Raw genomic sequence first — 16,596 nt, 5'->3', positions numbered from 1 at the left:
GTATACGCATCATGAATTATACTATATTACCTGAGTGTAAAAAGACTAAAAAGTAATATTCTGTATGTCAAGTTTATTAATTATACGAGAATTAACGAGAAACTAATATTTACAATTATTTTTATGGCCATATTTAGAACTGTATAAAAGTGTAGCAAATTAAAATTCACTCTAGTTAACTAAAATGCTATAGTGTACGTGACGTAAACTATAGATTTTAGTTACCCAGAGTGAATTTTGGAACGTAACCCAGTGGGGTCGGTGGATATTAATAATAATAATAATAATAATAATAATAATAATAATAATAATAATAATAATAATAAAAAGAAATGCTTTTCATAAGCACACTTCATTTGTGTGCATTCCACTAATTACTTTCCTATTTTATAAAAATTTAAATTTTTACAAAATACTCAATTTTTTCTAATATTTCATACCCTACCGTAATTTGCCTACACGTTATACATTAATTATTAAAAATTTAATTAAAAAACATGTATAAAGCCGTAGACAAGCTATTGTAAAGGCTGATTTATAGAGGCCGTAACCGTTGATTTAAGCCGTAATCTTTAAGAAATTGTTCAATCACAGTCGATTGTTCTTCTCACATTCGACTGTGATTGGTCAATTTCTTAAAGATTACGGCTTAAATCAACGGTTACGGTCTCTATAAATCAGCTTTAAGTCAAGCTAAAATATTTAGTCTAAATCAAGACAAAATTAAAATAAAATTATTCCACTTTGGATGATTTCGTTATATCCTTTTTCGACGCCGGTTTTTTCAATATATAATTTTTTATATTTTGAAACGGTGTGTCGAACAGCAGCGTGAGAACTATTGACATGAAAAGAATCCATGCTATTTCTTTTATATTGAGCTGAAACACAAATTAGACATTTAAAACAATCAATATATCGCACTTGATTGAACTATTTCGTAAGTGGATAAGTAAAACGGGCAAGACATTAAAAGAAATTTTACGCCTGTTTTATCTATAAGACTTACCATTATCCTGAAAAATTCATAGTGGTCCGCGGTGCGGGTTTGTCCAACATTGTAGAAAAATATCGGAAATTGTGTTAAATAGACGGCATAACTAATCCTCGTAGTAACGAGAAATCCTCGCCAAGAGGCTAATCTGTTTAAGAGCCCTACGATTCAACGATGCAACACGCATTATAATTGCGGAGATAATTGCTATTTGTAAAATATCAATTTTACGATATCGATGCGACGATTACCGTTCGAGTTGTCGGTATGTTGCGTTAACGCTATCCAAAAGAATAGTCCGCACCATCCGATAGGAGCGAACGCGTTGTAAGTAGCCGCGTGAATTGGGTTGTACACGTAATCGATAGAACCCATTTTAGAGGGCCCGAGAAAAGCTGCCAAAAACATCAGGCTGCACACGGTCCAGCCTGTGTAGAAGGCTGTCTGAAAACGTTGAAAATTAGCGTATTCGTCGCGAATGTATCACGAGTAATAAGAGCCAATTTCACCAACCACGGTCAGCTTGACCGACGGTTAAAGTTAGCAAGGTGGATTCATTTCTATTGGTCAATCCTGTTAACTTTAACCGTCGGTTATGCTAACCGTAGTTGGTGACATTTAAACAATTAATGCAACGCTCACTGTGCCCAGCTTGTAATTCTTGGGTATATGCCGCAGCAAGTAACCCGCGAAGATACCGATGATGTAAACGGTCAGTCTGTGCGACGGTAACGTGTAGGAATAATCCGCAGTGTCGAATAATTGTCTTATCCTGCGTGAGAACGACATATTAATAACACGTAATTGGAATCAATCAATCTCTTCTCGCAATACAATGCAACGTTGATTTACTTACGACGTGCCGAAGTACACGTAATTATTGAGATCTTTCGTATATGTGACGTAGAATCTTAATATCGTAGATATCGAGGCTATTATACCGAGTATAATAGCGCCGATCTTTGGCCTTTTGTACAAGAGCAACACCATCACGGGTGAAATCGCAAACAGTTGCGTGTCTATTCCTATATGATGCGTGTGCGTAAGACACTGAAAGCGGAGAAAGATAGTTTATATCTCTTGATGTGAATAGGCTGAAAGTGAGATCGAAGTAACGTTGCTAATATTTTGAAAAAACATCCCAATCTCAGATTTCATTTTTAAAGTCTTTCAGCCGTTTTTATCTTTTACGATTATTTGCATGCGTTTTACACCTACCATATTCTCGAATCCGAAGTAATTGTGAATAAATAAGAAATTCCTCCACCATGTTCTCTTGCATATTTCCGCGTGTCTGGTCACCACCAGCGGCCACTGCGGTCCAGATCCGATGTACGGCATAATGTAAGTGCAGAACAATATCAGCGCTCCTAGAGTCGGCATTAGCCTGAAACCGGATAAGTTGCGCGTATTAAAGAGAATTATTTTTCGTTTTCACTTATTTTATTGGGACACGCATCATGTACCTTAACAAGCGCGATAAATATTCGTTCTTGATGTCTAAAGATCCGGTCCTGTTCAATCTACCTACGAAGGAATACGTGGTTAACAAACCGGATAGCATGATGAACGGGTCAGTATACAGACTGGCCGCTCTTCCTAGGACGGTCCACGGTTTACCTAAAAACTGTTAAAAAATTATCTTTCAACTCTAAGCAATATGCATTCGTGACGAAAATCGATAGTAATCGATTAATCGCGAACCGCCACAGTCTATTTTATCTGTGAAAAAAATTATTGCAAATGCGAATATCTTGAATTTGCGGTTCCCGAGTTATATGTTTATACGTATCTGTTTCTGAAAAATGAATAATTCACAACGTACCTCACTCATGTAAGTTCGGTTCATGTAAGGGATAAAGAATACCGCCATGCTCTTGTGAGCTGTGAGCAGCAGTAGGCTGTTCAAGAATCGAATACCGTGGAGCGGCGCTATGTCGCCTTGCGGTCTTTCCAACGACAATAATTTCAGAATGTTGCGTTTCAAAGAGAACGATAAAAGCAATTCGCTGACCGGTATTTTGCAATGATCGTAGTACGCGGCTACGAGAGTCAGGACGAACACGGTGACGAAGAGAAGACTGAAAAAAGTAATATGAAAATTATTCAGTTAATTCAGAGTTGACTATTTGATTCATTTTTTGCCTCAGCTTAGTTTCCACTTTTGCGAAGATGCCTCGTTAAAGGAAGTAGAAAATTTTAAAGAATCGACAAAAACTTATTACACGTGATTGGATAAATGTTTAGTTTGTCCATTTTGCAATGTAGATGCTTGGCGTGATTCAAACATAGTATATTTTTACCTGGTGGCGATAGTAGCTTTTGATAGAACGAATTCTTCTTTCACTTGGCACATGTTCTGGTCCACTTGTAGCGAGATTTTGAGACCAGTTTGAGCTGTGTACTTCGAGATGGCATGTTGAAGAGAGGCCTTCACGTCTTGGGCTGTACATGACGCGGGAGTGCATATAGCCCAATTGACGCTGCTAAAACGCGGTACTCGGTGACCGGGCTAAAAATAAATATGAACAATCTTATAATCTGTAATATTGGTATAGTATGATAGACTACTGTCATTAGATTATGTTAACTGAAATTAATTTACTCTATAGACATAGCGGATTTTAAGGCCGGATAAAAATTGAGAAGATTATAATCAACGAACGATATGGAAATCTTGTGAACAAATTGATAAATTATGTTCTTGGGAATTACCATAATGCTCTGTTCCTTCACCGTGCAACATATTAATCCTGTTACACATTTTTCGCCTATTTTCTGTAATTTCTTACTATGAGAGTAAAAAAATTACCATTACGTATACCTATGCTTCGTTAAATATTTATCATATCGAAAAAAAATGTAGAAGCTCGAAAACACTGTTTGAAGAAACTCTACATTTCTTATCCCGATTATACGTAGCAGACACGATAATGGGATGTTTTTCTAAAAGCATCTTCCGCAAGATTTTTTTATATTTATTAGTTATCGTCGTGACGGCGAGTGTTTTAATATACTCGCCGCACAGGTGCTCTTGAGAGTAGACACATTTGCGGAAGTCTATTAAAAACATTCGATTGTGGGAGGCATAAATAAAAGAGATGGAAACGTTTTATAAATCATATTTCCATGATTTCTGTGAAGGAACAAACAAATTAGAAGATAATTGATGTATCTGACCAGTCAAGCGACAATAATTAATACTCTTGGGTCTCGCTGTGAGCAACGCTAACAATACCGAATGATAACCCATTAGCATCAATTTGATATGCGACACACAACATTATAGACGATTGTTCCAACCAATCACATACACGCAGAACACGAAGAACATTATTGCCTATTATTGTTATGTAATAATCGGATTGTCGATATCTAAGCAAAGCAAGTTTCTTATATCATTCAGCAATTCACATTCTTATTGCGTGTTTTCTTTGACACTTATTTAAGTGTTTCATTTGAGGCTGTTATTTTTTCACTACAGCTACATTGAATTATGACGTACAAGAGTGAAAAATTATGTGATTTTTTTCTTGCACAATACGTTAAAATAAATCACTTTTAATCGGGCTTTGAGATCTGATTATTCAGGAATACGTGTCGCGACAAATAACATCACGGAGTTTTTGTGACGTGCCTCCACATTTTTCGGAGAAACAGAAACGAATTTCTCATTTCTAAATTTAATTCAAATTTCCAGATAGCTATCAATGATGCTATCCGGAGGCTCGAGCTCTTTTTGTTTCGGGTAACTGTTTTTATTTTATTTCACGCAGTTCCTCGTTTTGTTCCATTAAAATTCATCTTACGTCGGCGTCGCTCGTCTTTATCGCGATTGCTCGCTTGAGCGTCTTTTATCCGACAACATCCGGCCGCCAATGTCTCTCCCCCCACTTCGTCAATTTACATAAATCCTGCGACGCAGGATTCACGCGTCTACTACATATTCATCAGGGATTAAACGTACGCGCGCGCGCGCGCGCGCGCGTCGGCGATGATCCGCCGGATCATTAAAATACCAGGAACATTATGTATATGTTTGCGGGGAAATACCGATATGGAAATATTTTTTTTATTCGGGATTTTAGATCGATTCTCTTATACGCTCGATCCTCCAAATTACAGCTTTATCGCGCGTGAATCTCATTAATTAATTTTGCCGTTTTATTCAGTATAGTAATCCAATTTGTGGGAAAATAAAGCGGTATTTCCGTGAACGTGAAGTATTCTCGATTGGAATATCGAGCGGACCGGAATAATGAGAGCTTGTGCACGAGTTGCCTACATTAGCGTAATCTCGTGTCATTGCGAGCCAGCGAGTAGGTAAATGGCGAACAGTTTAAGGCAGACGATTTTGATATTCTACGTGCCGAGACGATCGCGGCCGTTCCGCTCGCGTACGTGAGATATCGCGATAAAGATGAGATGATTGATTGCGAAACGATCGATCACGTCGGCGCGGCGTTCGCGTGGCGTATCGCGAGAATGCACATACTATAAGTTATATATACTCACGTCGGTCATGTTGCTGCGAAACGCATAATGCGAATGTAGCAGGCGATGCAGGTATTTAAGGTCCGGCCGAGACTGGTCGACGTCCAGCTGCAAGTACGCCAGACAATACTGTCCCCGTATGCCGTCCTTGCCCTCGACACCGACGCACTCGTCGAAATCGCCCAATTGATTAACGTTCCCGCTCAGCAGGCCGGAAGGCACTTTCGCGGTCGCGTCGTACACTAAAAAGGGTTAAAAGGGTTAAAAGCGATTGATATTACGAGAATAGAAAGGTAGGATCCTCTTTTGGTCGGGAGAACGATTGCTACAATGCTCATCGCGTTAAGTAAATTCTTGACGAAAAATTTTGACCGTTTTTGATTATTCCGTTGGGAGTACGCGGAATCCAATAATAATAATAATGCTTGCGTGACACGTGCGGTATGTGTATAAAAAAATTACACGCCGGCGTGTACTTTTTGCACATATATGCAAAGTGAATTCAAAGAAAAAAGAAAAGATCTATGGCGATGATCGCGAAATTTTGAAATAACCGTTGCCAACTAATTAAGTTCCTCGTGTCGCATCTAAAATAGCGTGGGGTATTAACATATTAATGTTTGTCTACGAATAAAATATTTCACTGAGTCATTCCGGTCACTTGAAAGATCATTAAGCACAAAATCGTCGTTTATTTACGGCCATTTCGACGACCGATGGTCCGATACATGTTCCGAGTTCCCGTTTTCGCAATCGTTCAACGAGAGAGTTTCTTGAAACGAGTTTTCGATAATTGCCTTCGTGTAATTTAATTTCAGATTACGGAGAGCTATCTTTGGTGTTGACCTTATAGATGGGTCGTGCCCCCCCCCCTCCGAAAATGTACTCGTCCATCGGTACAGTATATAGTCGGACTTACTTTTGAGCGCCCATAGCGTGAACTTCGCGAGCTCCTCGTGAAAGATGTCGGCGTGTCGTTTGCATGTCGCGCTGACGCCTCCCGCACCGGGATCGTAAGGGGGAAGGATTTGCAATAATCTGCGTGCCTCGAGATCGATTCTCTCGGGAAAGTCCTCTGGAAAAGAAAAGCGAGGTATCCTTTTAATGCTTCCAACATTTAGAAATCTCGGATATCCGTGTATTAAGGGAGTATAAAGCAAAGGAAACTCTCGATAACGAAGGCTTCTCGTTCCCCCTTTTTCCTAGTGAATTAAGTAGTACATTGCCGGGGGATTCACGTAAATTGCATGAGACCGGCTACGTACGTGATTCGCGTTCGAACACGAGCGAGGATATTTATCGACGTAAAAGTCACGCTCTCGTCTGACATTGACATGATAATGCGAGAGTCGCGAGAGAGCTATTAGATACCTCCCGGCGCGGCGTGCTCATTCGCAAACGGTGACGCAATCTAGGATCAAACGAAAGCGAAATTTTCGGGTAAGGTCGACGTATGAGCTATACTCGGCATAATCCCACTCGACGTTACATAGAAAACGCCGGTGAGGCTGAAATATGACTCAATCTATCTTGCAATATCCAAATCGTGACGCGGATTAAACTGATTTTTCAATTCCGATGGTTCTCATCTTCTCCTCCGTCTTTTTCTCTGTTTCTTTCTCTCCTATACGCGAATACTCCTATCAAACCCCGCTTCGAGAATTTTTATTCGATAATCGAATTGAAAGTTGGTCTTGTCGAGCTAATGAAATAATTCGACAAAATTGAGCGAACTATTAGAATATAAGGTCGTTGATCCGCATCGAATGATGTCACACTTATAAAACTTTAGCGAAGGTCAATGTATAAATTTTGATTTTATATATTCCCAGACTAACAGTTGAACCGCGGTATCATGCATAATTAATCAGAAAAAGGAGTTCTCTAAAATTTTTGCGAAAGACAATTATTATATACATAATCTGAAATAATGCGGTAGCAAACAAAAAAATTTTATCGATAATAAATTATTGAACTGTCCTTTTACACGTGTGTTTGTTCAGGTATATAGTTAGAGCGCTCAGGTATTTATATAGTTACAGCAGTTAATATTATTCATACGTCTAAAAAAATAAGTACAGTTTTTTAATTCATAAATGACGAACAGCTTTAAGAAATTTACGAACAAAGCGTCTGTGATATTATTTCCTTAATTGTAGTAATATTTTTCTAAATGCATCGTAAAATATCGTAATAATCAGTCAGAATCCGACAAACTGACAGCATAATTTTTCCGTAGCATACTCGTCAGCGAGCTTACTGCAATTAGATATGGAATAAATCTAATTGCAAAAGCGCACGTATGTTCGACTACATAGAAAGTGGCAAAGTGCATTATTGCGTGGTTATGGCGATTACGTCACGCATCATAAACTCTGTCTTATTGTTAGTCAAACACTCGCACGATAATATGACAATTAACATAATATCTTAATGATACGGTCTGTATTTTTAATTTTCCGATATATCGTATTTTCTAGTTTTTTTTTTCGATTATCAATTGCTCGCGAGCTCGCGCGCGGCGTCTTGGAGGTGTTTCTGATGGTCTTTCCGTGGCTAGCGAATAAATCGACCCGGTTTCCATTGTTCCATCCAAGGTACAACGACATTTGCTCGCGGTAATCGTGTGGCAATCAAACTGAAAAATGAAACCGGACATCCACAGAGAGCGCGATGTCAGTGTCGAAATCGGGACGACGGTCTCCGTACGAATGGAATCACTTAGCGTCGCGGTTTGTCTGTCCGATCGACTGTGGCTACCTGCGACACGCATATTAGGTGTACAATGGGCGAAAGAGCGATTCATACGTGCCATTATATCATATTAGTTTACTCGCAAGAGATTTCTATGTTTCGTACGTTGCGTTAAAATTCTTTCACTTTACGTTACTGCAACCGATTCAACCGATTTTTCGTGGGTCACGTTTAAAAAGGCGATGTGATAATGAAACGATTGACACCCGTTGCGTAAAGTCGTAAGTTAGGTCGTACGTTCACTTGGCTGTTAAATTCGAAGCCGAAGAGCCGAACCGGTTTGGTTCCGTCGCGACCAGGTATAATATTAGAGATAAGATGGTGGATGATAAGGCGATCCTATTTCCATTTATTTCTAATGGCACTACATATGAAACGTGCAGTAATTAAAATTCGATCTTAAGCAAAAGTCTCGTGTTGTGGCGCGCAAGCACGAAATCGCATTGCGAAACGCGATAATGATCGACAGTTTCAACCTGTCGTTTAAACATCGTTACGTCGCCCATTGCGATTTACGACGTCTTGTGCAGGAAATTAACGCGCAAACAGAAGGATCGGATGCGTATCTATGTATCTTTATTAGCTCGTCGTCAAACACGCTCATTGCCAGTTGCGCTACCGCTGATTTTATTCATCTCAGGGAGATGACTAAAACACAATAAACTAACAATTTATTCATTCTAGAAAAAAATCGTCTGCTTCCTGGTAGTTCGTAAATTCAACTTTTATCCCATGGCATTTACGAATACTGCCGGATGTCGAATAATTGCCGAATAAATAAATCGCGTCTTAAATCATTTTGTCTGCTAAAAATCACGTGTAATATCAAAGTTCCGTTCGGGATAAGTTATTTAATATCCGCTAAAGCATATCCCATAATATTTTACTAACACAGTGTGTGATGATAAGAATTTAAAAAGAATTATCGTTCACACATAACGATACTATTGCAATCAAGTTACAAATTTATTTGAATAACATGTTGAGAAAAACAGCTATATCGGCTCTAAATGTCGTGTCCGCGGAATGTTCATAAAAACCAACGCCACGTTGCAAAATGTTACGTGGACATTGAAAATATCCCTCTTCCCTCACAGCTGTGTATTGCAAATATATGCGTTTTACACAGATGCGTCCTTGTTTATTGGTTATACGCAATTTCGCACGTTGGACATATACATATACAACATATACAACAAGCGAGCATTCTACCGAATTCGAGTGCATTATAGCAAGGACTGCTTTTCACCGAAAGCGACAACAAAGAATCAAGGCGTTTCTTTGTACGCATTCCTTATTTCATATAAGTTATTTTACGGAATTTTTACATCGACAATGAAGACGATGACGAAAATATATCTGAATGACATAAATCAGAAAGAAAAAATGCGTATTCATATTTATGCATCAAGTACATTTATCTTTATCATCGCGATATCATTGTAACCAGAAAAGTCTATAATTTTTTTCAATATCTTCATCTTTTAATAACACTTTATTTAAAAAAATTTATAAGAAAAAAGAACAATTTTTTTTTTCAGAAAAAAAACGTTTTTATTTTTCTAAAATATGCTGTAGCGTCTCGCTTACGAAAGTAATGTATTTTATTAATAAAATGTATTTGACGCGAAATGCGTTTTTATATCAACGTGATGTATCGCGCATGATTTAGTTGGAATGCTCGCTATATATACTATGCACATAATTGCAAATCATTTGTCTTTTGAAAAGTTTTATAATACATACCCTGCAGTTAAGAAATGACGAATTAGCTATCGGATTCCGAATGGAACCTTGACACTTTTAAACGTTTCATTCATATTTAAAGCCCGATTCTGTCAGTTGTTACTTTCACATCGTTTTATGTTACATTCAAAGTTTTTCTTTCTAGAAAACATCGGTAAATTTTAACCGTCTATCGATTACTTTCGATGGAGGCAACGCGATTTAAGGGCAACGATTACACGATGTGTTACTTAACTACGCCGGATTTTTACGATTTCTGTAATGATATTAGAGATTTCTAATTATAGCTATACGAAAATAAATTACATTAGCTAAACTTTCTAAAGTATTAACATAGAACAGGTGGATATATTCCTTATAGTTTACGTGAATTAAATATGTACTTCAAAATACTTTTTTTTTTTTTTTTTTTTTTTTTTTTTTTTATACATATAATATATAAATAAAGTAGATTTTGTAAATTTTGCGATATCTTTGCATATATTTATAATATTTTTTTTCTTACATATATCATGTTATAATAAACTATATTTTTGAATTCTTTTTCAACCCAGATATGCATACATTTTATATTTCATAACGTAACGTAATGTAATCATAATCAGGAATTGTTTAACTGGAAATTGATGATATGATTACGCGCCGAAAATTTTGTTAATTATTGTCGACCTTGCTGTTTATAACAGACCTTGATGTAATAAGATGACCTTTCTCTCATGAATTAATTTACGCATACCTTTAAGTCTATTAAATTTATCAACCTGAAGGTCGAGGTTTTCATAGAAACTTTCGTTAAATTGCTCCATAGACGCAATTCTAATCAAGAATCGAAATTATTATACATGTATTAATTATCAAATGAGGCGCCGAGAACGAAAGACAAAAGTGGGAAGCTTTCCAGCAAGCGACACAAGTCGACACAAGCGTCGTTCTATCTTTCTCTTTTGGCAATGAGTAACAAAGACAAAACGACACTTGTGGTCAACTTGTGTCGCTTGCTCGAAAGCTCCGTACGTGGTAAGAATCAAGTTTAGTAGAAATTTGAATTGAATTTTTATCTAAAATATTCAATATAACATTGATGTATTGCACTTATTGTAAACTAAAATCTTGTCTGGATTTTTTATTGCTTCAAGTATTGTTACAGATTATGTACATACTGCAATAATAACCCTGAACCATTGAACGCTACCGCATTCCCGACCTTCCTTCGGTCCACCGGTAATGCTGCGTGCCACGTGCGTTGCGTAATGCAACGTGCGATAATATTTACTTTCCGTTTCCAAAGGAGTCATGAGCGCGTAGCAATCTGAGGCGAAATTCGACAGCATGCCTCGTTTAATGACGTATACGATTAATGACGTGGCGCGGGCAAGCCACGATTTGGACAAAGTACAATTGCACGAACTTTGATCGCTAGCTAATTTCATTATAATTTACTTCCTTATTCCATTTGTGACGGTGTCTTTAAAAGAGAGAGATTCTTGATCTTTCTTCGATTTCGATTCTATAATAATTTAACACGTTGAGAGATCGGAATTCTCGCCGCCGCGACGATGGGAAACCCGACGTAGAAAGCGCATGTAAAGTCGAAGCATCCATTAATTATAAGCGCAGCCGGACCTAAATTGTTTTCTTATTATACGTCCGCTGCTCTTAAAATTATAGACCAGATAAGTTGCGTTCTCTCTGGCGGAAAGAGATAAGGCAAAAATGTCAAGGTGATTATTAAATAATTAAATGGTGTGACATTTTAAACTTGTTTTTCGACAGTTTCAAATTAAATTATTTTATAATTATTTGTTGAAATTTGATTCTCGGATTAATCGAAAATATATAAGTATAATTCTAATTTCAGATATGACGTTATTCATTATACATTGAACGTTATCAATTTAGTTCTCAAAAAAATGCTCTATAAATCTAATTTCTATAAATACTCTTTTATTGTTGGAGACCATTGATTGAAATATTATTTAAAATTTAGTCAAAAAAGTTCTAAATCTGTAATTTCTTAAATTTAATTTTTTTTTAATTATCAATATAACTAAATCTCTATCAAACATATACCTTCAAAAGAGATTCTCGATATTTTTTATCGGTACGTCTCTTTTTGCAATACTTATTATCTATAGGTGAATTTTATTGGATGCAAAAAGTAAAGTAGAAACATTCACGTATGCAATATTACATATGTAGGTAAGTCATTCTTCTAGTGAAGTGTAAATACGATATACATATAGATCTATCATAATCTTTTCAATATTGAGAAATATTGAATAATTGGAGCGGCATTGTCCTGATTAATTGTAAACTAATGTAACCTATATATATATATGAGAGTAAGTCATTCATTTCTTTAATATACTTACATTAATATCGCAAAAAGTCTTTGGGTAAAGTACAAATTTTCTAAATGCTGCTTACATAATACAGTTGACTGAACAAAGTTTTTTTGGGTGAAATTTTTGTGTTTTTCAGTAGATGACGTTTCCGTCATTAAATTCCAAATTTCAACTTCAAGTTCTTTTTTTATAAATCAGTGTTTGCTTAACGGATATACTCGTGTTCGCATGACTCATACGCTTAACACAGCAGTGCGTAACGTTGAATCACACACGTACTGCCACGTGCGATTAATAGTTTTGCGCATGCAATTCGTCGTATGTAGACAGTTAAAGGCTAAATCTATTAAAAAATAATTATAAATCAAGTCTATTTGTTATAATCGAACTATAAGTGGTAGCTCGTTATATCTAACAAGCTTATTATAGCATCGTCGTGGAAACATCTGAGAATAACGAAATAACCGCTTTATATAAATGGAATATGGATTCTTCTTATTTCAGATTACGTTTCAGATTACGTTTCTTAAAGAAAAGTAAAAGATAAAAAATGAAGTTAAGTATCGTCCGAGACGGACAAGTTCAATAACATGTTAAAAGTCCGGAATTTCTCATCACTCTCGATACCTACAACTTTTGTTACAAAAAACTAACTTGTTTGTAGAAACTCGTTCTGTGGCGGATGTTACAAAAATATACGGCGGATAGGGAATACCTGTATCCTCTTCTTGCCGCATCCGTATAATGTCCATATCTTTCCCATAATAAACAGAACCGGTTACCATGAACGCAGGTTCTTGATTGATAAAAATTGTACGTAGACGCGTTTTTGTTACGAACTTGCTCCCTCCGTAAAAAAAAGGAATAACTTTTATTTTGTAATGCATGCGAGATACGGGTCCAGTAAGTCCGATACTGAAACTATATATCGTTAAGGAGTTACAGAATTCCGCCTCAGATGTGTATAGAAGTGATGTATATTTGAATTAACGATGAAACATGAACGGAATTATTCATTGATATTTCGGATTACGCACCTGTCTTTCGGAATTATAAAAAAATTTATTATTTCGGGAAATCACTTGAGACATAAATGCATATTTAGGACGACATTATTATTTATTTCAGTATTTTGTTATAATTTTACATCTTGATTTTATTATTAAAAATATATTTTCCACACAGCAAAAAACATTTCATCTATCTCTTTAAATAAAAATTTTATATGTTGAAAAAATATCCTTTTTTCGGTTTGCTATACTTCTATATATAATCCTTTAACATATTAAATACAAGAATCCACATAACAGAAGGTATACGAAACATTTTATATTTCAATTTAGCAAGTTGTAAAATTATCGCGAATCCCTGGGCTTAACGTTTTCGAATGGCACAACGGTTTACAAATGGTTTGGATTAAAAGTATGCCGAAATGTCGACATACCTTTCGTGAGGTGATTTCCTACATTGAAATCTTTTAAGACTTTTGTTATGTCACGCTGCAAGTACCGCAGTCACGTTCGTCGGTGCATCGACGGCATAATGCGTACGATACCGCCACTGTACAAGTCGTTCGAACATCGCGTATGTCGAAATATCGACAGTACTTTCATCCTATGATGTCTCGTAAATTTTAGCAATGACAGTTAAAAAATAAAAAGTCGTTGAATTAAATCTGCATGTTTGATTCTTATATGTGACCTTAATTGATCATATGAGATAAAAAGTAAAGAAAATTGATTAGATTGTCAACTATACTCGCGTGCTCTGATACTAAAATTAAAAAATTGATAAAAAATAAAGCTGATTAGAGTTTGGTTTTCGAAAAATTTATAGATACAAATCATCATGTATGCGGCAATTAAGGTCAATATGTTTTCTGCGGACGCATGCATTCTTTGCCGTCCGATTTCGATTTAAATATGCCGATACAAAGAATCTTTCGTTTAAGTATTCTTGATTTGTACAAGATGTTCTGATCGTAGATGCATTTGACGACAGTCCTATATTTTGTTGAAGACTGAAATAATATCTTTTGTGCGTAACTTGGAGTTATTTGGACATTCTCAGAATCGAAAGAAGATATTCCGAATCTTTCTTACGCGCTTGTGAATCAACGTGATCGGCATCCGCGCGGTACGCAGTTGGAATAAATGTATGTGACGGCCTTCGATTTATAAAAGTGCAGCGGTAACACGTTTTTACAGACGCGAACGAAATTAGTATCCATCACAGATCGTCGCTGTACCAAGATATATCGTAGAAGCTCCCGATATCGCCTCTCGCTATACATTTCGACGAATCATCAATGTCAATTGTTATTAGCGCTCGGGAGACGCGGGTATTTACTCCATTCCGCGTGCTTGATCAAAGGTTAATAGCATTTTGTTAATTATGAGAGCCGACAGCGCGCGAAGATGCGAATTTCGATTGCCGCGAGTGGATTTTACAATTAACGGCTAATGTTTAAAAGTTGAAGCCGGTGCACGCGCTAAACGCATCGTGATAGGTGCAACTTGATGTCAATACTTCCGTCAATTAACGAGCCTGAAATTATTTACTCGTTCGTCACGCGACATGATTCGCTTGATTAAAAATGTACCGGGAAATCACTCGTTTATTCGTTTAGCCGTTTATTTAACCTCGAGCACACGCCTTTCCGGGATTTTTAAAATACATTCGCGTGAACAATAGCTGTTAATTAGTGAAGCTAAAATTCAGTCAGTGGTTTATCATGTTTCCTACATGAATGCGAAACGCATGAATAATCTTTGCCTTTTGACATTTTTATGTTGATCTTCACTATAGATACACAGTTCTTACGAAATATGATTGATTAATTTCTCCGATTCTACCAATGCGGATTAATTTAAATCTCGGTTTAACTTTTTATCTTTTTTTAATTGTTAAAAAACCAAAAAAAGATAAAAAATAAATTAAACCGAGATTAAAAAGTTGATCTACATTGATAGAAATGGACATAAACGGCGAAACGTTAGGCAGTCCTATTTAGTCCAGACTAAATTTCGCAAATTTTGTTAAGAAATGCCGATAGCGTAGTAATTCTGGTATCACTCACCATAGTGCGGATTCGTGTGATGCACTTCCGGCCTGTCGTCACTCCATATATCTTTCTCCGTGTCTATCGTGTAATTACCAAGGCTGCTGATGAACTCGACGAAAGTGAAATTCTTAGTCGTGTCGGTCTTGTTGCGCGAAAGCACGCGAAGTATATCCTCCTCCTCGAAGGTGCTGATACCACTCGAGGATGTCAATACTTCCACCGATGATGACTCGGCGTGCGACAAAGCGATCAGACTGAAAATCGCCCAAATTCTCACAAACGTCCTCATTTCGCTCCTCCAACGAGCGCGACGAGCGAGGTATTTCGCGCAGGAGTATCGTTCGGACGCGGTTTAACTCTTTCGTATCACGAACGTAGGCCTCTTTCAAGAGAGCGTAGATCGTAGATCACGTTCGCGTTTGCGCGATCGTCATCGGAAAGCCTCACTGTAGCTCTGGTGGGAATTTCGTTATCCGATTCACCGAGAATACTTTCTCTCTCTCTCTCTCTCTCTCTCTCTCTCTCTCTCTCTCTCTCTCTCTCTCTCTTTCTCTCTCTCTCTCTCTCTCTCTCTCTCTCTCTCTCTCTCTCTCTCTCTCTCTCTCTCTCTCTCTCTCTCTCTCTCTCTCTCTCTCTCTCTCGAGGAAGGTGCGGAGTTTCGGACTCGGGCCGGTTAAGGGAACCGCATGGATTGTGATCGAGTGTATTCGCGATCCTCGAATTGCCTGGCTGTTCCAACGCGAGCTTTACGAGTGATCGAGGCTCGATCGCGGAACGACGAAGTCACCTGTGCCACCTTGCCAATAGGGAGCCCGAGAAGAGGGGTGGATACCATACCACACACTCGTCGTTCTCTCCCACTCTTTCCTCGAGGACCTCGCGTCGAAAAAAAAAATGAAGTGAATAGATGTAACTATACGCGAAGGAGTTGTTCATGGGTCGGAAACACCGTGTTGGCTTTCGAGAAGCCGTAACAATGACCATGAAATATTTGAATCAATATTCCGTCGCAACATTAATACGAAATGTCGAGTCGAGCCCATCGACGCGAACACGTTTAAAATCACGTATTTTGTTCCGTTGATTTTTTATCCGCGCGAGAACCTTTTTAAGAAAAAAAAAAAAAGATAACTTGAAAGTTTTAGATATATATTGAGGCAAAAATTCTCGGGGATTTTCGTGCGTGACTAATCAAACTG

At 37.3% G+C, this 16,596-nt stretch overlaps 1 protein-coding gene across 2 annotated transcripts; it reads right to left on the bottom strand.

Moving 5' to 3' along the window:
• Positions 1-58: 58 nt before the first annotated feature.
• Positions 59-16,190, bottom strand: LOC143908002 (nose resistant to fluoxetine protein 6). Of its 2 annotated transcripts, XM_077425202.1 has the most exons (13): positions 15,413-16,190; positions 6,408-6,563; positions 5,510-5,730; positions 3,298-3,506; positions 2,820-3,075; positions 2,461-2,621; positions 2,213-2,381; positions 1,851-2,044; positions 1,637-1,766; positions 1,246-1,438; positions 1,010-1,155; positions 688-881; positions 59-527 (listed from the first exon to the last, which is right to left on the bottom strand). In XM_077425202.1, exons 1-12 carry the CDS (start codon positions 15,684-15,686, stop codon positions 735-737), a joined length of 2,256 nt encoding a protein of 751 aa, XP_077281328.1. In that variant the 5' UTR covers positions 15,687-16,190; the 3' UTR covers positions 59-527; positions 688-734. The 2 variants fall into 2 exon arrangements, with proteins under 2 accessions (XP_077281328.1, XP_077281327.1); XM_077425201.1 differs by having other exon boundaries at positions 59-881.
• Positions 16,191-16,596: the final 406 nt, after the last annotated feature.

The sequence above is a fragment of the Temnothorax americanus genome, unplaced genomic scaffold (genome assembly GCF_048541705.1).
Source record: "Temnothorax americanus isolate GAGA-0224 unplaced genomic scaffold, ASM4854170v1 Scaffold9, whole genome shotgun sequence".
Classification (NCBI taxonomy): domain Eukaryota; kingdom Metazoa; phylum Arthropoda; class Insecta; order Hymenoptera; family Formicidae; genus Temnothorax; species Temnothorax americanus.
Note: the sequence above shows the minus strand (reverse complement) of the source record. Positions and strands in the feature narration are given on the sequence as shown.